This window comes from Notamacropus eugenii, chromosome 3 (assembly GCF_028372415.1).
Source record: "Notamacropus eugenii isolate mMacEug1 chromosome 3, mMacEug1.pri_v2, whole genome shotgun sequence".
Classification (NCBI taxonomy): Eukaryota; Metazoa; Chordata; class Mammalia; order Diprotodontia; family Macropodidae; genus Notamacropus; species Notamacropus eugenii.
This window is the reverse complement of record NC_092874.1, coordinates 7,028,582-7,054,783: the sequence shown is the minus strand read 5'-3', so window position 1 is coordinate 7,054,783 and position 26,202 is coordinate 7,028,582. Positions and strand designations below refer to the sequence as shown.

The window sequence follows — 26,202 nt, the reverse complement described above, 5'->3', positions numbered from 1 at the left end:
TATGTGACTTTTTCTCCTATTTCTTCCATGTCCAAATCCTAAGCATTGGAGTGGCTTCACTCCATGAATACCCCCTTAGAATTAGCTGTCTGCACTATGGAAATGGGTCTTCTGCTGTGCAGATTTTCAAGGGCATCTCAAGGTTAATATTACCACATATTAAGAACTCCTACAGAGTACAAAAGGGCAGCTAGATGGTACAGTGGATACAGCGCTAGGCCTGGCGTCAGGAAGACCTGAGTTCCACTCCAGCCTCAGACACTTAGGGGCTGTGTGACCTTGGGCAAGTCTGTTTGCCTCAGTTTCCTTATCTGTAAAATGACATGGAGAAGGAAATGGCCAACCACTCCAGGATCTTTGCCAAGAAATCCCCAAATGTGGGTCACGAAGAGTCGGGGGACTGAACTACTTCAGCAGTAATGTACAAGCTTCTGTTGCAATGGCTCCTGGTTGTTCATTGAGCATCTCTGGAGGGTGGCTGTTCAGGGACATGACTGTGATTGATAAGTTATAGTGAAAAAGTGTGACCTCACAGAAGGAGCCCTGGAGCTAGTGTCAGTAGAGAACTGAGTTTAAATCCTGGTTATGCCACCTCCTAAGCTCTGGGATTTTGGGCAAGTTACTGGACTGCTGAATGACTTCCTAGCCTCAGACAATTAAATGTATGGTACCAGCTGTGAGGGTGTTACGATTTGAAGGAGAGGCAGTCACTCTGTGAATGGTGGGTGTCCCTTGGCAGGTCTCTCTGGTGAAGGTTGGCCATCTTTCTGCCATTCCTGTTACCTCTTACCTAAGCCCCTATTCCTCTTCTGTAGCTATCTACAAAGCTAGTTTCTTCCTTGTTGGTATATGTGAAATGGTAAAGAAACTCTAGAGGACCTTGGAGAGCCCAAGAGCTACAGAATCATTCCCTTTGGTAGCACTGGCAGAGCCAGTGGGGCAGCTACTCTAGGACATCACATGTCTTGGTAGAAGGAAGGAAAGTCATAGAGTGGGCCTGCATCCCTTGGGGACTTTTTCACTTTCTCCTCCCATCTGGAGAAGTGAAGAAGGGAGCTTCTTTGCTTCTGCTCTCCATATCAATAGTGAGGCAACACTTGTTGCCTAAGGTTTCCATGCCAAATTCATGGTTAGCTTCTCCAGGCTCTTCTGCTTCTCCCATCTGTACTGCTGCTGCTTCATCTGATCCCGACAAGTCAGAGTAGATAACAAAATGGCAGTTCCAACATGTAGTCATGAGTTTTCTGTGAGGCTAGCCATGCCTGCCTGTGGTGTATAGTGTTGCTGATGGCATAGGATTACAGATCCCAAATAGTAGAGTTGGATTTACCTGGTATAAGTACAGCAGACAAGAAAAGCCATGTTTCAGATTAGCAATTGACTTTGAATAAGGAGAATGAGAAGAGCATTGACAGACTTTCTCCTGGTTGTACCAGGGGCTCTAGAAATGGAGCCTGGGTGACCCAGGCGATCTTTACTGCCAGGGCTATTAAAGCAATTTCTTTGTGCTCCTCCATCTTTGTTATTTTGGCAGCATCTTAAGTTCTGTTGGCATTGCCTCAAAGCTTCCCCTCCTCTTTCTTCTTTGCCTCTAGCCTGCCGGCTTCCTCTTTTCTGCGAGCCTTTCTAGTTTGGATATTCAGAACATTTTTGCAACTCTGATTAGCGACTGGTGGGGTCTTTATGAACAAGTAGCTGATGGTGTCTGGATTGACCTCAATCCTCCCCCAGTGGGATGACATCAGAGCGCCTGACGTGTTGTGCTGCTATGTTCACTAGTCTCCCTCCCCTTCCCAGCACTTTGTTTGGGGGCTGACATGATTAGTTAACGCTAGCTGCTCTTGTGGTGGGTGTGGAGGACTGTGCCAACCCCAGGGCTCTGGTCACAGAGAATAAGAATTCTAGGTGATGGAGTCCTAGAAAGAAAATTGAGGGTTCTTCTTTTAGGAAATTACTCTGTTAAATAAGCTAGTTAAAGATGATGAATAAAAAAATACAGTCCATTTGATTTTTTGGTCATGTGTTTAGCCCTGTCCAGGGCTCTTCAGTCTTTAGAAGAGTGCGTAGAACTGTTTCGGGGTGTAGTGCTGAACTGGGGACAGGGAATCCCCATTTTTCTTTAAATTCAAGGTTTTGTTAAATAAACAAATCTACAACTGTTTGCCTAGTAACAACGAACTTTTAAATTAATGCTCAATATATTTACTAATCAAAGCCATGCAAATTCAGATATCTTTAGGGAATCATCTTGCACCTATCAGATTGGCAAAAATAGCTAACCACAAAGAGATTCTGTGTGAGTTACTTAAAGAAAAAGACAAACAAACAAAAAACACCAATACAGGTGTGTTTATTCCCCACCAGTCCAACTGTGACTTGTAGAATGATTTCAGCTAGCAATCTGGTGACATTCACTGAAGATTATAAAATTAGGCATGCTCTTTGCCCTGATCCGATGACCCGAGTGAATGTAACCTTAGGGTGCGATCCAAAGAAGCAGACGATAGAGGCTTTTTGCTCCAAACTTTGACAGCCCGATGGCATGTGTTTGGATGTTCCCTTGTGTTAATGTCAGTTCGCTTTGTCTTGACTCTTCCCTATCCAGTGGGTACGGAAGTCTTGCTCTGAGGAATGGGGTCTTGGAACTCGAGCCCATGAGTGACTGGCACCCAAGCCAGTGTGGTGTCCTAACTGCCCGTCACTCGTTTTACAACACTGTAATTCTTAGGGCCAGAGAGAGTGATTCTGAAGTGATTCCTGTTTCTGGACTAGTGTATTTGTTCAATTTGTCTTTAGCAAATGTATCTTCTGGATGTGAATTTTCTCTAACATGATAAGGTTCCAAAATACGTCCTTTGGACCATTTTTCTTTTAACTGTGAGGATAAATACGACAGCTTGTGCTTGCTGTGCCAGTACTCTGGCATCTCAGCCTCTGGGGCCAGACCTGCCTCAGTTCTTTTCAAAGCGTATTGCACCTGGCTGGCCCTTACAGATGCGTTCTGCTTACATAATCCAGGACCCCAGTGGATTATCTGGAAGCTCTTCAAGGTGAGGACCCCCTCCTTGGATGCATGTGTAAATACCTGAAAAACATTGATTCCTTCTATCCACATGGGCTCTAGTCTGGGGTTTCCCATGGTTTATCAGAAAGGGTCCCTCCAATGTGCTAGAGGCCTTCAGGCCCCACTTAACCCCCTATTCACTCTGCGTGACCAGCCATCGCCATTTTTTAGTCTTGAATTTCCACAATGACTTCCTTTATACAGACTTCCTCTCCTGGCCCTGGAACAATTTCAACATGTTATGGCTCAGCCTTTTATAATTTTTTTTTTAATTAAAGGTCACATTTTAAAAAGTAAATTTTAGTAGATGATCTCATATATGCAGCCCTGGTTTTTTTGTTGTTAATACTGGGCTGCAGGAAACCTTTTTGACTCTATATTGAATATTTTCTAACCCCACAAATTATCAGATTTGTACTCTTGTATGTTAGGTGGAACAGGAAAGAGACTTCTCTCCATGGTCCCAGTGCAACCACTCCTTCAGAATCCCTAGGGTTTCTTCAGCGGTCAGTGACGTTGCTAAAGCCTCTGTCTCTTCTGCACCAAGGTGCCTGAGTCCATAGGCAGCAGTCAGGCAATGCCTCAGGTCTGCACACCATTCAACCTAGCCAATGCTCGGCTCCACAGAGAATCTGGAGGGATAGAGAAGGGAGAAACAGGAAGAGCTTATGGATAAACCACTGAGCCAAGCTGAAGGGATTGGGACTCAGATAGCAGAGAGGAGGTGGTGCGCTCACCTGTTCTGTTGTGGACACTGCATCGCTTGTCCATGGTGTCAGGATCGGCCCTTTTTTGGTGCCAGACACTGTTTCCCTTTATTAGATCTGTTTCTCAAATTGCTGCATCTAGCCTGTGGGTCCCCTCTGGCCAGTTGGCCATGGGATCTTCCTGGACGTTTGGGCTTCTTAGGCAGAATCAGCTGTGCTTCTATCTAGTTCCCCAAGTGCTGCAGCAGGAAGAGGGGTGAGAAGGCAAGGCACGATAGGTCCCGGAGGCTTCCCCTGCCCTTCTCTGCCTCTCCAGGTGGGCCATAGAGCTGGTCGCCTCCCAGAGAATTTTGTTTTCTTTCTCCTGGCACATAGACAACAGAAGTATCCTTTAGCCTCAATGCCTACAAGGACATGGTTTCTTTACGTTGGAATTTTTCACATTTTCTGGGGGTGGGAGAGTTGAGGAAATAACATAATCCCTTCTAGGAATGAACAGGCTCTGAATTCAGTGTTTCTTCTGTCCTTTGCCATTTGTGATACTTAGGATGCCCTGTAGAAGAGAGAGAACTCCCCAGTCTCCAGTTCTGACTCTCATTTGTTTGATACAATAACACCTGATTTATCTGACTCTATCCGGAAACCAGATGACCTGTGTGCATGTACTGATCTCATAGGAACATACATTTAGATCTGGAAGAGACTGTAGAGGGCGTCTGGTCTAAGTCGCTCATTTTACAGACTAGGAGATGAAAGGACCGGCCTATGTTTGCAGAGGAAGTGAGCATCAACTGTCCAGTGTCCTTTCCCTCCTGTTGGGCCATGCTAATTTACCTTCGAAAAACTTCTGCTTTAACATTAACTTGATGAAAATTCTGATATGGAATGCCCATCCTCTTCCTCTCAGCCTCTCAGCCTGATCCTCTGGCTGAGGAAGCTCCCAGCTCCTCCATTATGGGTGCCCCTCAAGGGCAGGGCCTGGCTCCTTGCATTTTTTATCCGCAGCACAGATCCAAGTTCTTTACACACAGCAAGTACTTACTGAATGCTTGTTGATTGCTGGCTTGATTGGCAGATGATCTTGGAGATGAACTGAGGTTGCCTGGGGAGGGGCGCACAGGGCTCTCTCTACTAGCCTAGCTTCCGGGGTTGTGGCTCACTCTCGCTGCCTCCTGAGCTGATGGAGGAGGATGCAGTGGGGGAAATTGTGGGGGCCATCTCTAAAGAATGTGCTTTCCTTCTTACTAGTTCTCAGCTCTGTTCCCTGGGTGCAAGACGGCAACCTCTAGATTAACAAATGGATAGAAAAAAATTATATGTGTGTGTGTGTATATATACATGTATGTACATGTGTACATATATGTGAGCTATGCAATACAGCAAACTTCATTTCACTACCATTGTCTGCCTTTAGCATTGGATGCACTGTATTTTATGCATTTAATCCCAGATTCTGAGAAGGGGTCCATCCCCCAGGTTAAGTAGTGAGAGAGCCCTGAGTGTCTGAGGAGGAAGCTGAATTTGGCCCAGGCTAGGCTGCCTTCCACTCACCACTCTTCTTCAAGGAGAGGAAAGAAAGCCTCTTGGCTTGTGGAGTGCTTGTGCATTAAGTGTGTGATGGCTTCAGTGTGGGGCTGTACAGGGTGCAGGAGCAGACTCCCCACCAAACAGCTGTAGCAGAGGAAACTCTGGGTCCTCTTGCCTCCTTTGGTATCTGGTTCCTGCGCTGAGGACCAGGCAAGGGTGGGCTTGCTCCCCGGCCCCATCCTCGCTCCCCGGCCCCATCCTCACTCCCCGGCCCCATCCTTGCTCCCCAGCAGACTCATCCCCTCCCTTTCTCTGGGCCACCTTCAAGAACTGCCACATTCACCAAGTGAGACCCTTTGGGGAAGAAACAAGTCTTCTTGTTTTGTGACAGTGTTAATCTTTTCCTGGAAACATGATGGGAGAGCTTTGCCAGATGCTGACAAGTGATGGAAAATCATGAAAACTCAAATCTGGATCCCCTCCCCCCCACAATGTGTTTCAGTTTGCATTTTGAGAGCAGTTTAGAAACTTATCGCCCATTTTGTCAGAGACATAATTCACATCTTTCTCTAGGCACTGTAAACAAGAGCGATGCTTTAATGGTCCCATAAAGGCATTCCGGGCTGATCGCTGAGATTAGACCCTTCAGTAATGGATTTGGGTGTGCTCTTGTGTGTGTGTGTGTGTGTGTGTGTGTGTGTGTGTGTGTGTGCGTGTGTGTGTGTGTGTGTATGTGCATGCGCGCGCATATGGTGGAGGAGGGGAGGTTTTGACAGAGGTAAATGGACTGGAATGGGATCTCTGAGCAGAGAGGCTTCGATGTCTCTGAAGTGTGCCTGCTTTATCTCAGGCTCCATTGGAAGACAGATTGAAGGGGTTTCTGACACTGTCCTCTTTATCAGTTCACAGGCCTCCGCCTCTGCTTCTGCCATCTAAGTGAACACTAATTGAGGTCATTTCAATCCATTCATCACCTGAAATTGAAGTGATATTAGCTTAAGGGGAAGGCTTTTTCCCCTTTAATCTGGATGCATTCATGCTACATGAACTCTGGCTTTTTGTAGAACAGCTCCATTCTCTAGGCCCTTTTCAAGCCGGGAATCTGCTGTCTTATCTGATCTTCAAAATCAGCTTGTGTATTTTTAAATAAATGTTTCAGAAACCCTGGCCAAAGTTGCAAAGTTCCTGTAGCATCTCTGTATAGGATTGTAAGTTCCTGTAGCATTCAGTTGGACCTCTCCTTCATTTTCTCTCACATGACTAAAAAAAGGGGAAAATATGATTAGTTATGATTCCAGGTCATTTGAACCCCTCCAAGGCCCTTGAGCTGGAAGGCTCCTCAGAGCCCATGGAGTCTGATGCCAGCCAAAACCCAGACAAGTTAGTTGAGTGACTTGTTCAGGGTCAGATAGCTCGGCAGTGGAAGGGCCAGGTCTTGACCCAGAAATCCCAAAGTACATAGGACACCCAAAGGACATGATGTTGTGTTTCCAGGGCCTTTTGTTAGCATCAGTGTAGTTCAGGTTACTATAAGTAATCTATTTTTAAGAGCAGTTCATGGGAGAACACTAAGGTGGTGTTCCCTTGGCCCTTGGAGAAGACTAGCACCAGGTTTTCAGTGTTGATGAGCTCAGCCCTCACTTGTGCCTAGAAGATTCCTAGAATCAATCCCTGATGGGGGAGGGAGGGGTTATGTTCTCCACACCCACCCTACCTCCCCCACTCCTCACCAATCTGCAGTGGGTAGTCTAAGGAAAGAGTTTTGGAAATCTTCTTTCTTCACTCCTCAACCCAAAATTTGAAGGCAGCGAGTTGAAGGCCTCATGTCCTAGGAAGAATCCTTCAGAGACGTGGCTCTGATGAGGGGCTTCCCATTCCATTGCCCTGTTCTGTATACCCCAAAGTTGACCGCTCTGTTGGACTCAAATCAGGGAGCTCCGAGGAACACAGATTGAAATATCAAAGCAGAGAGAGCTGAAGAGCACATTTCCATCCACTTGGCCAAGAGACAGTGAGGTCTTCAGTCACTGAGCAGAATCTGGACCATGTTTCCCATCTAGGGCACTGGGTTCAAGCTGTGGCAGTGCCAATGATTCACTGTCTGCCATGTAGCGAGCTATTCTCTTTCTTGGGACTCAGTTTCCCTCTGTATTAAACGCAGACAATCTGTGTCCTGCCTGCCACAGGGTTGTTCCAAGGTAAAAGTCTTATACTCTCTAAAGCTCTATAGACATGTGAGTTTTAAAGCTTTTTCTAAAAAGAGATTTTACTTCCTTTTTTTCTCTCCCAGACTAGACTTGCCCCATTAGTGGAATATAGTAAGGATAATTTTAAAATGATTTTAATGATCAAACACATTATTAGAAGATACTTCAGGGAAAGAAAGCTGTACAGAAAGAGGAGAAGTAAAGGACCAAGGGGAACAATCAGATTTTTATCAGTTTAGCATCTTGATTCTGTGTGCCCAGAATGCCTTGTTGCTACATGGGCTTCCTTGGCCCCAGCTTCCCTATTTCTAACACTCTGGAGGTGACCAGGGGTCATTCACCTGACATGTGATGCTGTCAAGGCAGGATTCCCTTATTTCAGATGAAGGATTCAGAAGAAATGAGTTGCCCAGGCTCCTGAAGGCAGGAAACGGGAGCCTTGAAAATAGGGCAGAGATTTTTCTGTTTTTGCAAGCCCAGTTTGCAAGCCAGTGCTATACTGGATGACAAGGGGTGTCACCGTCTTATCACTGGTATGGCAGAGTTGGAAGAGCACTGAGCTTGAAGGTAAGAGGGTCTGAATTCAAATGCTGCCTTAGTCACTAACTCCCACTCAGTATGATTTTCTTCATTTATAAAATGGAGATAAGAACAACTCTTACCTTGCAGGGTGTTTCTGAGTAGCACAGGTAAAGCATTAGGTAAATGCCAGCTCTGATTACCATGGAGGCATCCACAGTCCAAGCATTTTCCATTTCTGAGCTGCTGGGAAGGGTGTAAGTTATAAATGGGGTGCAGCCTGCACTAAGGAAGGGACTTCCCACACGAAAGCCCCCCAAATCCAAAGTACTTTAATGATCCTCACATTAGTCTGAGCCCTAGCTAGAGTCTGCTGTAGGGGCAAGGGCTCCAGCCATCCCCAGGGGTCCCCTGATTAGATTTCTAGGGTGACTGGAGATATAGAAGGTGTTTCCTGTCCCCGTTGCTGAGGAGTAAAGGAAAGTCAGCCCCACTACATTTGAGTTTCATGCCTAGTGTTCACAGCAGGGGCACAGACTCAGGCAATACTTTTACTTGCCGGTTTATCTTTAATAAAGTGATTTTCCTTCATAGAATAAGAAAAGCAAAAGTGTTGGTTCATGGATTTGCTAATTATCGTCCCCCAGAATGAGAATTAGGCAGTCCAGTCTGACCCGCACAGCCTGGTTTCCCTTTGCAGAGAGAAGCAGTGTCTGACTGCCGACACAGGCTCTGATCGTATTTTCTGTGGCGTTTGTTCTCCGTTCATTAGTTTTATGTAGAGTCTGGCCTTAAGTGTGCTTTTTTATTTTGCTTCTCCCATCTGCTGGGCTTAGGGTTGGGTGCTAGGCTTTTGTCACTTGGAAAGTTGAGCAGATCTCTGTGTTCAAGGAAGGAGTGACCCTTGCCCAGGCTTCTTCATTTTAAATGTGAAAATGAGAGTTTGTGAACAGTTACAAAGCTTTAGGAAAGTGGTAACCCCAAGTGAACTCAAAAGGTAGATGTGGCTCATTTGAGGGGAAGTGTGACTTTTTTGTGGCTGGCATTTTGAAGTCCTCCAGCTTGACTGTTAGAATAACTCAGTAATCCTTAGTCTGCTCTAAGATGTGGCTGGAAAGGTCAAGCAGATATCACAGGGAAAACGCCACCCAGTGGCTCTGGGGATGTTTCTTGACTCCCTTTCCCTAAAATATGCCTTTGTGGAAGCCTTACAGATGACAAAAGTTGATTTGGAAAGTGTGTCTGAGATGAGGGTGGGGATCTGTTTGGTGAGCTGCAGCTGTTGAAGGCAGAGATGAGCCTCTCTCTGGCCACAGGAAATGGGAACGTTTGCCCTCTTGACCCCCCGCCCCCCTGCCCACTGGGAAAGGAAAGGAAAGGCTGTCCTGCAGAGGAAGCCCCTGAGGCCTGGGGCCTTTGGCCTTCCACCAGGCATCGGGAGTGGAGAGGCAGGCATCCCTCTCAGCCCCACAGCAGCAGGCTGGAGCCGGGCTGCAAGCAGTAATTTAATTAGTGCTGATCATGACTCCAGATGATGGTGATTTGATAAGGAATAATTTAGTACTTAACAGCCTTTTACATGCACCAACTCCATGTGGGAAGGTAAAGTAGATTGTAGAATATGAATGTGCAACTCTCACTCATAGTCCTGCACACAAGCTGGAAAAGGGCCTGTTGTCAGCTGCTGTTAGCCCTGGAGGAGGCAGAGTGGCACGGCGGCGTTGGCCAAGACCTGCAGGGTCACAGGCCCAGAGTGGACTGCTGGATGGGACCTGAGAGGCCAACCCTATCTGCCTTCAAATGAGGTCAAGAGGGCATCGAGTCAGAGGTGGAGAACTGAACCCAGTCTTGGAATCCATAAGATCAGAGAGATGGATATGTGGGATTTCAGGGGCCTCTATTTAAAATCCTTATTTCTCTCAATGTGGAAACTGAGGCCCAAGGAGGGTAGAAGACCCAAGATGGAGAAAGAGACCACACTTCATAGTCTTTCAGTGTAACCCCCTCCTCATACACAAAAGAAAGCTGAGACTCAGAGAGCCTCATATCCTCTATGCAGAAGGAGATGAAACTTCAGAGACTGGTCTGATCCTCTCCTTCTACCTTGGAAGACATGGCAGCTAAGGGCGGCCTGCAGATTTGAACTCACATCCTCTTCCAATGCAGCGGTTCTCTCTGTCCTCTCTCCTCCCCCTTCCTCTTCCTCTTTCTCTACTGTGCTATGTTTCTTACAGGTACTCCCATCATAATAACAAAATCTACAAGTAAGGCTGATGCAACTAATTCTTTAAGGTTTTCAAAACATTTTGCATGCATCCATTATAGTGAAAGTGATGGGGCTGAGAACGGCACCTAGGTCCTCCATATCTAGTATTTGCTCACTCCCCACCCTGGCCTCAACTCAGGTTATCCAGGTGGTGCCTTTCCCATGACTCTCTCCCACTGAAGACTGTGCCAGAAAGAGTTCCAATGTGACGATGACTGTAAAACTCCCCCCCAAAAATTAAATAAAAAATTCTCATTCCAGAGAATTGGTACTGAGGAAGAGAGAGAGTCCAATTGAAAACATTAAAAATCTCAGGAATCTTTGCCTTTTCTCTAACCTACAGAGTGATATATACATATACATACACACAAATATGCACATGCATTTATGTATATGTACACATGCATATATGCACATATTAATGTATATACATATGCACACTGTATATATATAGATATATAGATATATATAGGTATATATTATAGATGTGTGTGTGTCAGATAGATAGATAGAGCCAACTCAGACTCATTTGCATTTCTGATTTGGCTAATGAATGCTGGATTTCACGGAATGATTGTCAGACTGGATTCATCAGTGTCACAGGGGTGTGATTAAGTGGACGCTTCTGGGCCTAGGCCCACTCTCTGGAGATGGTAGGCATCTCCTACCACACGACTGTGCCTGGAGTAGGTGCTTGATCAGTGTTTGGTCTCATTTGACTTTACAAGAAGGAAGTCTAGCATGCTTCGACTCCTGAGTGATACAGGCTGATCCTCCAGTGTGGGTCAGGAAGATTTCCTAGCACTGGTGCCTCCTGGCTGTTATACAGACAGGACCCTCCATCTCTAACCTCGGGCCGTCCCCAAGCCTGGAATGCTCTCCCTCTTCTGCCCTGACCCCTGAGTTCCCTGGCTCTTTCAGGCAGCCCTCCCCAGCCCCTCCTCACTCCAGTGCCTGCTCTCTTTAATTGCGTCCTACTTATCCAGTGTATCACTCACTCTGTATATAATTGTTTGCTTCTTGTTTTCCCCATTCAAGGGTAAGGTCTGCCTTTTTCTTCTTTTTGTATCCTCGGCACTTAGCAGAGTGTCTGGCACATAGTAGGCATTTAATAAATCTCAATGGGTTAACTGATTGTTACGATATCCTCCGGGTAGCTCTGGGGCGTCCCATGCCTACCCTTTCCAGCATCCGTGTTCCGTCTGTCCATCCTTTCTGTGGAGACTGTTCAGCGGTGTACTGCTAACTTAAAGAAAATCCTAATACTTTATTCAATTAGTGTCTTAAAATGTTTAATTTGTGCTTTGACTTAGATAAAAATGGTGCCCTTAGGGCCATATTGGAAATTGAAAAGAGCCTGAGCACTTCTTAATGAACACGTCCATAAACTAGATTTCATCTAGTAGGTACATGATAGAACTTGCTTGGTCCTTGCTCAGCATAAAGGAATTCCTCATGCATTGTAGTCATCCTGGATAAACACTTCATTTTCTTTGAAAGACATTGGAAACAAAGCCTCCCTCAGGTCCCTACAAAGTGATACACATGTATGGTGCTGTTAAGGTGGGCTTGCTCAGGAGAGAGGAGGCTGAACTTCAAGGCAATTCTAATCCTGCTTCAGGCACCGACTAACTGTGGGTCCCTGGGCAAGGAATGTCTCCTCCAAAGGTTCCTTCTTTGGCAATGGTGATGGCCCCAGCCCTTCTTTCCCTAAGGATGGGCAAAGGTCTGATGGGACAGTGTCTCCGAAGCAGTCTGTGCCCCTTAGATGCTGAGCCCCATTGGCTGTCAGGCTTCTGGTTACTCTGACGTACTTTCAGATTTTATTTTAAATGGATGGTTTTACATCCACCATACAGCAGTTTGACTGTGTTCAACTTTGATCCTATTTAAGAAATTAATTACTCACTTATACTTGAAATTGTAATGTCTGAAATGAATCGTCATGTTGTCAACCACAAGTTACTTGTGACATTTACTAGGAGGGTTTTTCTTCCTGGAAGTAAGTGGAGTCGCCAACTTGTACCATTGTTTACTGTGGGTATGCCAACACCTCTGTGAGGGCAGCTGCCTTCTCAGCAACGATGAGACGGGGCTCAGGCTGTCAGTTACTCGAACGAGAGAAGTGAGGATAGATTAGACTAGATGAAACGAGGGTTCGCTTCTTCCATTAGCTTCCAAAGAAATCTCTCCCTCTCCCTCCCTCCCTCCTTCTCTCTCCCTTTCTCCTTTTTTCCCTCCCTCTCTTCCTTTCTCTCTCCTTTCCTCTTTCTTTTTCGGCCCTTCCCCTCCATCTCTCTCTCTCTCTCTCTCTCTCTCTCTCTCTCTCTCTCTCTCTCTCTCTCTCTCTCTCTCTCTCTTTGTCTCTGTCTGTCTTTCCTTCCCTCTCACTCCACCCTCTCTTTCCTTTGTCTGTCTGTCTGTCTGTCTCTCCCTCTCTTTCTCCTGTCTCTCTCCATTTTTTCTTTCACATATTCTACTGGCTGAACATCCGCTTTGCCATGTTGGTGACACCTTGCCCAAATGGAGGGATGCACGGAGGTACAATTTTGGGACCAACTTAATGAAATTTGCCTTCTGTCTCTATGTCTGTCTGTCTGTCTGTTGCCTTTCTCCGCAGTGGCTTTTCATGGCCTCCCCTTGAAAATCAAGAAAGAGCCCCATAGTCCATGCTCGGAGCTGGGCTCAGCCTGCAGTCAAGAGCAGCCCTTTAAATTCAGCTATGGAGAAAAGTGCCTCTACAATGTCAGGTAAGGGGCCAGTGGCCAGGCTTGAGATAAAGGGTGGGGGCCACCTCTGGAGACCCTAGAGACTGAGCTGAGGCTGAGGTCAGACCAGAACCTTGAGTGCCAGGGGGATGCATTGAGCAGAGAACTCAGAAGACCCGCAGTGAACCCTCTGGTCTGGCCCTTCTAGTGCAATTGAAAGCAGTCATATTTACACATACAAACAGGTACACACACGTATGCACATGCACACATGCACACATAGTCATACATACAGACAGACCCACACATACACCCATGCACACATGTAGATGCATATGTGCACACATGCAGATGTACGTACATACATACATACATGTGTGCATGCACACACATGCGCACACGCTTTCTAAGATAATGTCAGATAATTTCCATCTCACGTTATCCACTGCACACAGTACCCCTCAAAGCCCTCAGCAGAATATGATCCGAGGACATGATAGAGCTATTTCATGTATTTATTGTGAATGTCTGTTCCTGCTGTCCAGGAGGGTGGGGTAGCATGTGGTGGGGGAGCATGTCTCAGACACAAAGGTCCCATCCCCACTGTCTTTTTAGTGTGTCCTTAGCGTTAGGAATCCTGATTGTCCCCCTCCAGTAGGAAGCATTTACTTTCTTGATGCAGAGAAACCGAGTCTGGCTCTGGCTTGTTCCCTGCTAGTGCCTATGATCAGAAGCCACAAGTGGGAATGAGGCCCTCCAACCCCCCAACACCGTCCAGCACTCCTGTGTCTCCCCTGCATCATGCTTCCCCGAATGCAGCTCACACCCCGAAGCCCGACCGGGCCTTCCCTGCACATCTCCCACCATCCCAGCCCATCCAGGACAACTACCCAATGGACCACAGGTAATTGTGGTTTGGAGGCTTTGCACACAATTTCTAGGCATTTGTAGTCCTGTTTGGTGGCTAGGGGCAGGTAGGAAGTGGGGGGGGGGGGGGAAGGGGAGGGTCTCCTCAGTGGACTTCCCACCCCAGCTATTCTAATACTGCACACAAGTCAAGGAGATGACTTGTTGGCCATAGGCAGGTGAGTGTGTCTTCAGAAATGACCTTGCTGCACCAAAGTCACAGGTTTCTTGTGAAGGAATTACTTCCTACTCTAATAAATTAACTTAATTTCTTTTCCTTATTTTTTTGTTCTCACATTCTAGGTATATACAAAATTTCAAGTGAAAAGTATTTTTAAAAGTGGGTTTTACTCTGCTCTGAAACTGAATGACTTCATTTATCCTTTCGATTATCTTACTAGATTATCTTACTACGTGTCTGCACCTCTCTTTTTCCATGCCTGGGGGTGTACGTGTGCATTAGGTCATTTCTGAATCTCAGCATGTCACAGGGCTGAGATTATATCCTGTGGATACCGCATCTATCCATCTCTCAGCTTAGGGGAAGGCTTGAGGTTCAGAGCCATTAGTGACAAGTTCACATAGCTAGTAGGTAAAGGCAGAATTGGAATATAGGGCTTCCTTCCACACAGAAATCCATCTTCTACCTCCAGGCCTTTACTCCAGCAGTCCTCTCTTCCTGGAATGTGCTGTCTCCTCACCTCTGCCCCTTAGCTACCCTGACTCAGTTCAGATGCTGATGCCCTGTCCTTCTTGATGTGACCTCACCCCCTCCAGGGTGAGCACTGGCCTCTCTGCAGTCACCTCCAATCTCCTCTGCGTAGTTCTCGTCTAGAATGTTGCTGGAATATTGTCTTTGTCCTTAGAATATAAGCTCCATGAGTCCAGGAGGCCTTACTTTATCTCCTTGGCCCTTAGCCCAGGGCCTGACTCACAATTAGCCCTTAATTGAGGCTTACTGATTGTTTGCTTGCTTGATTCCTTCCTCCAAACCCAGCCACAGTACCATCAACTCAGTTCACTTCAGTAACATTGTTAAGCTCTCCCTATAAGCCTATCCCCCAGTGCTGGGGAAACAGAGACTGAGAACAGCCCAGCTCTGCCCTCGACAAGCTTCTTCTCTCTCTGGTACAGTGGTAGAGTACAGTGGTGGAGTACAGTGACACAGAGATGAATGGTGTCCCTGTGGTCTCTGCAATAAAGATAATAAATCTTGTCTTTATTTCTTCCACCCGTGGGGAGAATGAGCCCAGGACAGCTTCTCCAAGAAATTCCTTGGCCTTCAGTCAGTCCAGTCCCATGAGAAGTTTCTCTCGATCTTGGATGCTGCCTGCCTCCAGGCTGGCCCATCCTAGGAGGGGTGCTAGCTTGCTTAGATAGCATAGGCTTTGGGAACACAGAGCACTGGGGTCAGGGCCAGGAAGACCAGATCTCAGCCCTGCATCAGAGACTTCACAGACTTGGAGGTGCCTATACTTGGTTGGATGATGTGAATTCAAATCTCAGCCCTAACCTGTGTAAACTGTGTGACCCTGGGCGAGTTACTGAACCTCTGTCTGCTTCATTTTCCTCATCTGAAAAATGGGGATAACAGTAACACCTACCAAATGGAAGTGAGCCATTGCTAGCATCATCATCATCATCCTGGGACTCTGAGTTCTATAGCTCAAGGGGCCCTTAGAGATTGAGGAGCACACTGGGGCCAGAGAGGGTCAGTCACTGGTCCTGGGTCACCCAAGAAGACCTGGGGTTGGAAGCCATGGCCTCTGACTCCATTCCAGGGCACTCGAATTTTATTACAGTGATCGGCACCATCCTTGTTACCTTAGACAAGGCCCTTCTCTTTTGTTTTCCCTCTTTCTCCACCTTTGAAATGGGCATTATGATAGTCGAATGTGATAAGCCATAAAATGTGATTGAGAGATGAGTGCTGAGAATGCCCTGCACCCCAGGAGGACCTCTTTATTACACAGTTTGCTGAGCAGGCTTCTAGTTAATATTTAAGTTACCTCAGCGACAGCCTCCTCGCCAAGTCCATTTTAGTATCTCTACTTGAAATTGAGTATTTGAGACTAGGAACAGCCGGCCCGGAAGCACCAGGGTAGGCACAGGGTCCTTTCCCTAGGCCCCCTCCCTGTGTGTGGAGGCCTGCACCAGCTGCCAAATTCAGAGGCCGGATGTCTACTTGGAGGAGCTCTGGAGAGCCAGGGCCAGAAAGCAACAACCTCTCGGTCGCAAATGGCCAAGGTGCTCTGGAAGCGGCCCCTCTCCAAGGAGCCCTGTCCCCAAGCAGGCCCCCCACCTGGCTCTGGGAGTGCTCAGTGGCCTGCCAGCCAGCACCCTGCCTCCTTTCCTTGGGCCAACACCCTGGCACGTTTCCCCAGCCCTATGGTGCTGGCCAGAGCTGGAGTTGCCTGGCCTGGTTTGTATCTCCCAGCTGGTACACGGAGCTCAGGAGTGGATGTTGTGCTTTCCTTACACACTTAGTCTTGATCAGGGAGCTTGAGGGCCTGTGTCCTTTCCTGCTCACACCCATGTTTCTGGAGAAAGCCTCCCTGAGAGCTCAGAGCTCCAGCTGTACAAGAATACGTACAGGTGGAGAAATGTGTGGTCCCATGGCACCAACATGAACCAGCTCTTCTGGCAAAACACCAATAACTCCATTGTGTGAAAATCCTTCCTCACCACCAGGACTCTACCCTCCCTCTGATCTGAAGTTCTCCTTTAACTACCTATTGCAGTTATCTTCTTCTTGACAATTCTTAACAATTCCATCATCTGTTGGGAGCCAGTAAAATAAAGGAGATTAAGGACATTCTCTGAGCCCAGCTCTGGGGTACATCAGAACCCCTCAGGTTGTTTTTCTGGGTGTAGGGAGAATTCACAGACTTCTTCTAGCAGGGCACTCAGGGTGAAAGACAAGAGGGACATGGATTAAACATGGATTTTCTAGCCTGGCCCTTTCTTGACTTCCTTCAGATTTCCATTTGACTCATTGGGGTGGCCACACTAGCTTCTGAAATAAATAGTCTTAATGGCCCCCAGTTCTTCACTTGATGGCCAGTTCTTCTAATCACCCTCCTGGAATATGTCAACCCTCTGGGTGTCCATGGGTCCTGCTTTAGTACAGGTTTACTCAATTTAAATGTCTTTATTCAAATGTGGGGCTTGTTTATTTTTTTTCTACTGCTTGGTAATATTTCCAAACACTTGTGGGTTATTCTTAAAGCATCATTTATTAAACTCCTACTGTATTCCAGCCACTGTCATGGAATACAGATATAATGAATGAAGCTATCCCTACATGTAAGAAGTTTGCCCTTTTTTTAATCTAATCTAATTTTTCCATATTAATAAAAATGCATTTTTCTCCTTTTCATCTTTCCCCACTATTGGAGAAAAACAAACAAAACAAGAACAAAACCTTTGCTACAAATAGAAGTAAAGTCAAACAAACACATTCTTGCTGGGGCTGTGTCCAAAATCGCATCTCATCACCCCGAGGCCCTTCCCTCTCGGTGAGCAGTTGGGTAACTTACATCCTTCATCAACAGTCTCTAGAAGGCCATTTGTTTAAACCTCATGATCTTTCCTGATCTTTCATCTCTTATTGCCAGCGTTTTCCTTTCAAGTCATTGAACCTTTATGAAACACTTACTATGTGTTGGCCACTGCGTTTGGTGATAGGGATAAAAAGACTAAAATACAATAAACAGGCCCAGCCTTCCAGGAGCGTTCTGAAGCAGCCCATGCTCCGATAAGTAAACACCAAATAGAGGAAGCGATTGCCAAAGTCAGGAAGGAAGGATGTCTTGTCGGAGCACACTGGAGTTGAACCTGGGCTTGGCCTGCGGATTTCAAGAAGCAGAGATGAGGAGGGGAGAATGTTCCAGGCCTGGGACCCAACCTGTACAGCCTTCCTACACAGAGGGGAAAACACAGTGTCATGTGTGGTGAATGACATGGGTTATTCTGAATTTACTTTGTATGTACTTTGGAATATTTGAGTTTTCTCTGGGCACGTTGTCTCTCCCAGTTAAATGGAAGCTGCTAAGGAGCTTGAATCCTCAACATTTAGCATGTTGCCTGGCTCCTAGCAGGTGTTTAATAAAATGAATGGACTTGAATTTGTTCACTGGTGAGGTTCCCTTGACTTGGTTGCTTCCTGTCTCCCCTTGGGTAGAGGAACAGTGTTTATGGGGTTGATCCCCATTTCCCAGGACCATCTTGGCCAAATGCACACTCAAATTCAGTACCCAGTGGTCTCAGTGTACTCTGCCTTTTGCCCTAGATTTCGACGCCAGCTTTCTGAGCCTTGTAATTCCTTTCCACCTTTGCCTACGATGCCGAGGGAAGGACGTCCAATGTACCAACGGCAGATGTCTGAGCCAAACATTCCCTTCCCGCCCCAAGGTTTTAAGCAGGAGTACCACGATCCGGTTTATGAACACACCACCCTGGTGGGCAGTGCAGCCAACCCCAGCTTTCCCCCACCTCTGATGATTAAACAGGAACCTAGAGACTTTGCCTATGACTCAGGTAAGCTGCTCTTTTTACCTTGATGGCCCATGTATGACTATCATTTGAATGAAGGTCATTGGCTATGGTCTAGGTTGGATTACTATGTTTTTCCTGTGTATATGGATGGTATATAGAATGTTCCTCCCAGTTTTACCTTTTGTAGGCCATGGGAGTGTAGAATCATAAGGAATTCCAGGATTGGCCAGTTGAATACTTCCTTTATACATTGGAGCAGATTGAGGCCCAGAGATGTGTGACTTGCCCAAGGTCACAGAGGTAGTACTTTATAGCAGCAGATTAAAGGCCAGCTCCCTAGCACCCAATCTCTTGGTGTTTGCAGTGCTCCTCTGCTTCTCACATTTCAGGAGACCCATGGCTATTTATTACCGTGGGGCATTCCCTTCACCAGTTCAGACTGTAACCCTTCAACCCTTTGGTACAAAATGGCCCCCAGTTCTTCACTTGATGGCCAGTTCTTCTAATCACCCTCCTGGAATAAGTCAACCCTCTGGGTGTCCATGGGTCTTCTTCCAGCTTGGTGACACTTTCTGAAATGGACACTCCCGTGGCAGAGGACCTGGAGTCATGTCTGGGCCAGGTCAGAGGGTGCTGAACTTGAAGTTGGAAGCCATCGTTAGTATGGCCAGCTCTGTATGAAAGTGTGACCTTGAGGAAGTCATGTCACTTTGCTCATCTGTAAAGTGGAGATAACAGTACTTGTCTTGCACTGATGCGATAAGGAGGGAAGAATTATCCTAAAGTGGGATGCAGCGGGCAGTTTGTTGTTCTGCATCGTTTGGGTGCTTTTCCTGTCTTCCCATTGAAATGGCTTAGTCTTGGACGCAGCCTTGGGGCTCTTGAGAGTGTCTTAGACATTTTTCTCAGGACTCTTGAGTGTGTCTCTGATAAGTAAAGGTTGTGTTCTCCATGGATGCTTTAAATAGTGTCTGGAAAGGAAAGTAAGTAATCCTACTCAGTGACAAAAAATCTACCTTTAGAGATAGTGAAGAATTATTTCATTGATGAGAATCTATGTGTATATGCACATGTGTGTATGTTTATGTATATACATATATACATATACACACCTGTAACATGTATCTGTCTACCTCTGTATGTATGTATGTGTGTGTATATATCACATCTTTGAGGTTCTGGCCCCAATTCATGCTAGTAGGTCTCTGGTTTTGTATTCGTATGCCCTGCCCAGACCACACAGTCTTCTCATTTAATGGATATTGTTTAGTGGAAGGTTTGTTAACTTTCCTGCCCTGGTCCAGCCTCTTGGAGTGTACTTCCTCCTGATATCTCCCTCTTAGTGGCCTTCTCGTCCTTCAGCTCACCTCAAATGCCCCTTCCTTCAGGAAGCCTTCAGGTATCCCTTCTCATGGGCACCAGTCTCCCTTACCTCACAGGAGGCACCTCATTTCTCAGCCTCCCACAGAATATAAGTTTCCTGAGGGAGTTGGCGTTGCTTGGCTGGGCCCTGTATCACCAGTGCCTACCATGGTGTATTACTTCAAACAATCTGTTAAATTGCATTGAATTGGACAGCATGAGATTCAGTGAGGAACCCTCAGTTTCCTCATCTGTGAAAGGCAAGATTTAGGTCAACCTTTGTCTCCAAACTGACTGTAGGCCTTTGGAGAATCACTTCACCTTGTTGGATCCCATCTCTAAAATCAGTCAATCCATCAATCAGAAAGTATTTATAGACTTAATATGTCCTAAGCCAGGTACTGGGGTCATGAGGTGTAGCAAGGATGAATCAACCCTACCCATAATGGGAGGACTTCCTGATAGCTAGACTTTATTTATACACATAACATACATATATACATATATATGAAAGCATATATGCAGCTATTAAATGCTGACTTCTGTGTGAAGTGGTTAAATATAAGGTAGTTTAAAAGGAATAAAAGTAGCCATCATCCTCCCTGTCTGCTGTGCCAGCAGCAGTGAAGGAGGCCTGCTCGGGTGAGTCTGCTGAAAGTTGTGCCTGGAGAAGCGAAACAGAGAAATCACAGATTCCTTTTTCCAGGATTATCTGATCTTAGTATAGATTATCTAATTGAGGGAGAGAGAGAAACAGAGAGAGAGAGAGAGACAGAGAGAGACAGAGAGAGACAGAGAGAGACAGAGACAGAGAGAGACAGACAGAGAGACAGACAGAGAGAGAGACAGAGACAGAGAGAGAGACAGAGAGAGTCAGAGACAGAGAGAGAGAGACAGAGACAGAGGGAGAGACAGAGACAGAGAGAGAGGCAGAGAGAGAGAGAGACAGACAGACAGAGAGAGACACAGAGACAGAGAGAGAGACAGACAGAGAGACAGAGACACAGACAGAGACACAGACAGAGACAGAGAGACAGAGAGAGAGACAGAGAGACAGAGAGAAACAGGGAGAGGGCAGAAGCAATACCTTCGGTTTCTTTTATGGGAAAGAAAAATAAAGTTGAATTAATTTTTACATATGGAATTTCTAGAGCATTTTTGGTTTGTTCTTTACTTGAATGCCTCCTAGATCTCTAGTTGCTTATGTCTCCATGGAATAATACATTGTGGGTTAGACTCAGAAGGGACCTCAGTGGTTTCCTTATTTAACCAATATACAAACAAGATTGGCCTTTACAAATCAGGGGCCATCTGACATTTTCTTGCAGACATTCCATGAGAGGGAACCACTACCTCTGGGAGCTTGTTCTACTTTCTTGTTATTAAGCAGATTGAACCCATGAAGTCACTGGTGAGGACCAAAGAAAAAGAGGCATTCAGTGTTGACTTCAATGTCCAGGAAGGCACGGCAGAGAATCATAGGATTCAGGGCTGAAAGGGACCTTCTAGGGGGTCTCACCCAACTCTTCATTTGGAACCAGAGCTGGCCAGACTCTTGCAGCCCACATGTAGGAAGAGACAAAGCCAAGATTCCAATCTAGCTTCTCCAGCTCCAAACCCAGCACTCTCTCCCAGACACCATACTCCCTCAGGTAGGGAAGTGATTTGGGAGGATTGCCTCCTAATTGGTAAATGCAGGGACTCAACTTTGGGAGCCTGGAGATGCTAGAGTAGCTCATCAAAGATGTCAGAGTAGCTGGTCGAAGATGCTTAAACCAGGCATCTTCACCCTTATCTGCATGTATGTGTGTGTGTGTGTGTGTGTGTGTGTGTGTGTGTGTGTGTGTGTGTTTGATGGAGCCTCAGCAATGTGATGAAGCCCCAAGAATCATGTTTTTAAATACATTAAACATTAGATTTCAAAGGAAACCAATTAAAGTACGGTATAATTATCCAAATAACAGCAGTAGTATTGATACTAGCGCTAAGTTCATTGATCCCAGTTTAGGAACCCTGATGACCTTTCTTCTGGATTATCTCTAGCATCTAAGGAGGGGCCGTGACTCTGCCCCTGGACACTCCCCTTGGCCCCTTGCAAGGAACATTACACAGATTCCCTTTAGCACCATCATCATTAAGTCACGTCTTTTGAAGGCAAAAAATTCTTAAGTGTAGTTATGGTGCAGCCCAGGGTTATGAAAAATTAATCTGTGGGTATCAAAATGTATTTTACTGGCCACAGAATGGCTGCATTTAAGTTGACACATCTGTATATGCCATAAAATTGCCGTCAACAACTGTGATCCACAGATACTTTGTCTTGTTGCCATCTGTTCTCTAGAAATAATCATTTTTTCCCATCCTGGCTGAGAGTACATTAAATAAGCCCTCAGGAAGCCCAATGGATTCCTCACAGAAGCACTGATTCCCTTTTTCACCTCTTGATGCTGAGCAAATAGCATTGGGCAAATCTCATGCTGAGGGGTTCAGGGCCATACCGAAAAGGCCTTATCTCATTGTGTGCGTGGTCCAGTAATGGAAGGAGCCCCAGAACCCTTTGTACCTCTGGCTTCCAAGTCATGAAAACATAAGGAACTTGGGAAAAGGGAAAGAACAAAGTTATGGTACAAAACATGGCTTTTGTTCTGCTTGGAAAGGTGGCCGGTAGCCCGATGGTTAGTCTGCTTATTAAAAGAAGGTGAATATTTCAGATAGTGAGAAAAATGCCATGCTATTGGCCAGCCAGCTTGGTCTCTGTCTATTGGGAAGGGAGAATCGTGATTTGCCAGCTACAGACGCTGAATTAGCAAGCTAGTCAGCATTTATTAAGCATCAGCTGAGGGCCAAGTACTGTGCTCACTAACCACTAGAGATGCTGGAGAAGAAAGACAAGGGACCGTCGCGGTCCTCGATCAGCTTAGAGTCCAGTGGGGAGATGACACACAAGCAGCTATGTGCAAACAGGACAGAGTCAATCCCTCAGCTCTCTCCTGAGCTTCAGTCCTGTCATCAGATGCCTGTTCAAGATTTCCAGCTGGGTGACCCATAGGGATCTCAAACTGGTGTCCAAAACAGTTTGGAATCTTTCTCCTTCTTCCATTGAGGGCACCACTGTCCTCCTAGTCCCTCAGGTGGGACACCTCCATGTCACCCCAAACTCCTCCCTTTTCTGTCTCTTCTCTGTCCAGTCAGTTGTGTGGTCTGGGGTCTATCTCGTGCTTCCCCAACATATTGTATAGCTGGCCCTGATTCTCACAGAAGCACAAAGCCACATAACTTTTCAGCTGGATCGCTGTATCGTATCAGCCTCTAACATTGTTTCCCTGGCTCAAGTCTTTACTCAGCTGCCCTCCTTTCTTTACTTCACTGTCAAAGGTATGTCCCTTGAGTGTGGGCCTGACTGGACACTCTTCTCCACAAACACCTATGGCTCCCTCCTGCCACTAGGGTCAGATGCACATGTCTCCCTCCAACGCTCTTCCTGGCCTGTATCCCTTCTATCTTACCAAGCTTTGTGTTCCAGGTGTTTTCTCTGAAGTCTTCACCCCTCTTGCCTTGAATGCACTGCCCCTTCCATCCCAGTAGCACCTGCCCACGCTTACCTACCCTTATTCTGGAGAGTTTCTGCCTTTTCCTGGTGCCACACCTCCTCTCCCCCTGTGCTTTTCCTGGGTTTGAGGCTTTGGGGCCTCAGGCTCAGCTGGGTAGCAGGAGGGAGCATTAGTTCTGTCAGGAGGAGAATGGTCCAGCTCTGTGCCCAGGAGGTTCAGTCTCAGGGGGGGTGCATCATCAGAGCAGGGGACCCAGGTAGACCAAGGGTAAAATGGGGAGAGGTGAGGAGAGGAGAGGCAGGTGTTGGGAAGGCAGGTAGGAGGGTGCTGATGTAAATTTTCCTTAACCTGTCTGCCTAGCATCAGGTCTATTTGCATTGATCAGCCAACCTCAAGATGCTGTATTAGTGGTGGCATACAGTAGGAGCTTAGCAAATGTGAGTTTATGGACTGACTGATGAGCATGAAAGAGCTTTGCAAACTTTGGGGTTGTAGAAACACGCCCTGTTACTTGGAACATAACGGGTGGAGCCAGAACAAGATTTATTTCCGCTCTTCCATGAAATAACACTCGAGAGTGATTTATGCGTTTATAGGCAATGAGTCAGACTGACAGGCAACTAAAATTATCTCTAGAGTTTGCATAAATCTTTAAAAAAACCTTCACTCTATCCAGAAGTTGGAAGCCAGCTTCAGTCAGGTAAATAATCCTTGTTTGGTTGTTTTCAACCATATGCGACTCTTCATGACCCCTTGTGGGGTTTTCTTGGAAGAACTACTGGAGAGGTTTGCAATTCTTTCTTTAGCTTATTTTCCAAATAAGGAACTGAGGCAAGTAGGGTTAAGTGACTTTTCCAGGGCCACACAGCTAGTAAATGTCTGAGGCCAGATTTGAACTCATGTCTTTCTGACTCCACACCCAGGCCTCTGTACACGGTGCCCCCTAGCTGCCTTAAGGCCATAGAATGGCAAGAGGTAAAGCCAGAAGGACTCTATGAACCCAGCTGACTTGTTTTACTGATCAGGAAACTGAGGCCCACAGTAATGAGCTTGCTTGCCCAGATTGCACAGGTTGTGAATGGCAGGATTGAGGTTCATACCCAGGCCTCTGCCGTCATATCTAGCCCCTAATTATCTTTGATGAGAACGTTCTACACCATGGAGGCTGGGCTCCTTTGGAAATGTCTTTGCTCCTTGTATCCAAGAAAAGATGCCCCCTCTCAGGAGCAATGGGGGGGGGGGGGGGGTTATGATGAAATGCAGAGATCTCATCGCCAAACTGTCATAGATGCCATCCAAGATGGGAACCAGCGTCGGGGAGGGATGGCAGCGGCAGCCACCTTCCTTGTTCGCGCGTCAGTCCAGACTCACTCAGGGGCGTTCACATTGATGTGTCCCTGTGGGCCCTCCCTCAACCTCCTTATTCCCCTGTAGCATGGCAACATGGTGACCCTGCCCTAGGTTAGGAGACACCCGTGGCCATCAGAAAGGGTGGGGTCACCCCCATTATGTCAGGGGAGAAAAGCAAGTTTTTGTGATTCTTTTTTTCTATGTGTGGGTATATTTTTAAAATATCTTCCCTTGTTTGGTTTATAGGGTTCATATTTTTGTATAAATATTTAAGGGGGAGAGTAAATACTGTTCCTCACCATTGAGTCCAGTTCCCATTCACCTGACAGTTTCAGGATAAGCTCTTTGAAGGGGGGCCTGTATGACTTTGTCTTTGTAACCCTAGCACCCAACATAGGTACAGAAAGTGCTTTCCTATGGGAAGGACTTCCCAGCTGCAAATGAGGGAGGGTGGAGACTGGAACCTGAGGTTTCAATGAGAGCTTTTTGTGGAATTAAAACAGATTTTTTTCTTTTTTCTGCATCAGAAATTCTCGTCTTTCAAGCTCTCAGCCCTTCACCTGCCTTATCTGGGCACAATTGCCACCTGATTCATTGCCAGGTCGGCAAAATTCTGTGGAATCTGTTGACTCTTCAGTATAGGACTGTAGAGTTAGAAGTGAAAAGGGGCTGAGGTTCAGTTCGAAGTCATCTAGGTAGTAAATGGAAGATTTGTAATTTAAACCTGGTCCTCTCACCCCCAACCTAATGTTTCTTCCACTAAGGAAGGCGCCTCAGGGGTCTTCTGGTCTATCCTCCTCATTTTACAGGTGGGTAAACTGAGGCCCAGACTAGGGAGTGATTTGCCTAAGATCACTCAGCCAGTAAGTGGCAAAGGTAGGTGGACCCTGGTCTGAACCTGGGATTGGAGAGGGTGTGGTCACAGAGTCTGTGCCTCAGTGCAGTGGGGCCTGGTCCTTCTCTTGACTGTTCTTTTGGGGCCAATCATCTCTTCACTGACTCCATGGGGCAAAAGATGGGAGCTAGGCCCTGGAGAAGAGAAGACACTGCACCTTCTAATTTGGGTGACACCATAATGAACACTCAGTGGCCTTCTCCTCACCCGCAGAGCAGCTAGATGCAGGTGGGTGGCAGTGTTAAGTGATGGACAGTGCCCTTCTCCCATCCCCCTCCTTGGCCAAGGAGGAACACCTGTTTCCACTCATTACCTGCCTGACACTGCCAGCCAGAACTTTCCAAAGGCCCTGAGCCCTCTCCAGTTGGCCTTAGCACTTAGTACATAGCATGTGCCTAGTACAGAGTAAGCACTTAGTGCATTTTATTGACTGACTGTCATCTTGGACCCCCTTGGAGCCCTTATCTGGAATATCCAGCTTCATGAGCAGTCCCGTTCTTTAGGGGTATTGATTGTGGGCAGCTGTGCGGAAGACTTCTAGGGAGAGAGACTGGCGAACAAGGATTTGGGGCCTCAAAGTCAGGAGATGTATTGCATTCCTTAGAGCCTGTGCCCAGGGGGCATTGTCACCCTCCCTCACCTT

At 46.6% G+C, this 26,202-nt stretch overlaps 1 protein-coding gene across 5 annotated transcripts in view; it reads left to right on the top strand.

The window, feature by feature from the left end:
- Positions 1 to 26,202, top strand: part of ETV1 (ETS variant transcription factor 1) — an 87,493-nt gene that overhangs the window by 31,034 nt on the left and 30,257 nt on the right. For 3 of the 5 annotated variants that reach the window (XM_072650801.1, XM_072650802.1, XM_072650804.1), the window contains 3 exons: positions 12,911 to 13,040; positions 13,681 to 13,902; positions 18,196 to 18,443. In XM_072650801.1, the coding sequence (XP_072506902.1) occupies positions 12,911 to 13,040; positions 13,681 to 13,902; positions 18,196 to 18,443 (600 nt within the window). The remainder of the gene's footprint in view (positions 1 to 12,910; positions 13,041 to 13,680; positions 13,903 to 18,195; positions 18,444 to 26,202) is intronic. The other 2 variants (XM_072650803.1, XM_072650805.1) reach the window with 1 other exon arrangement.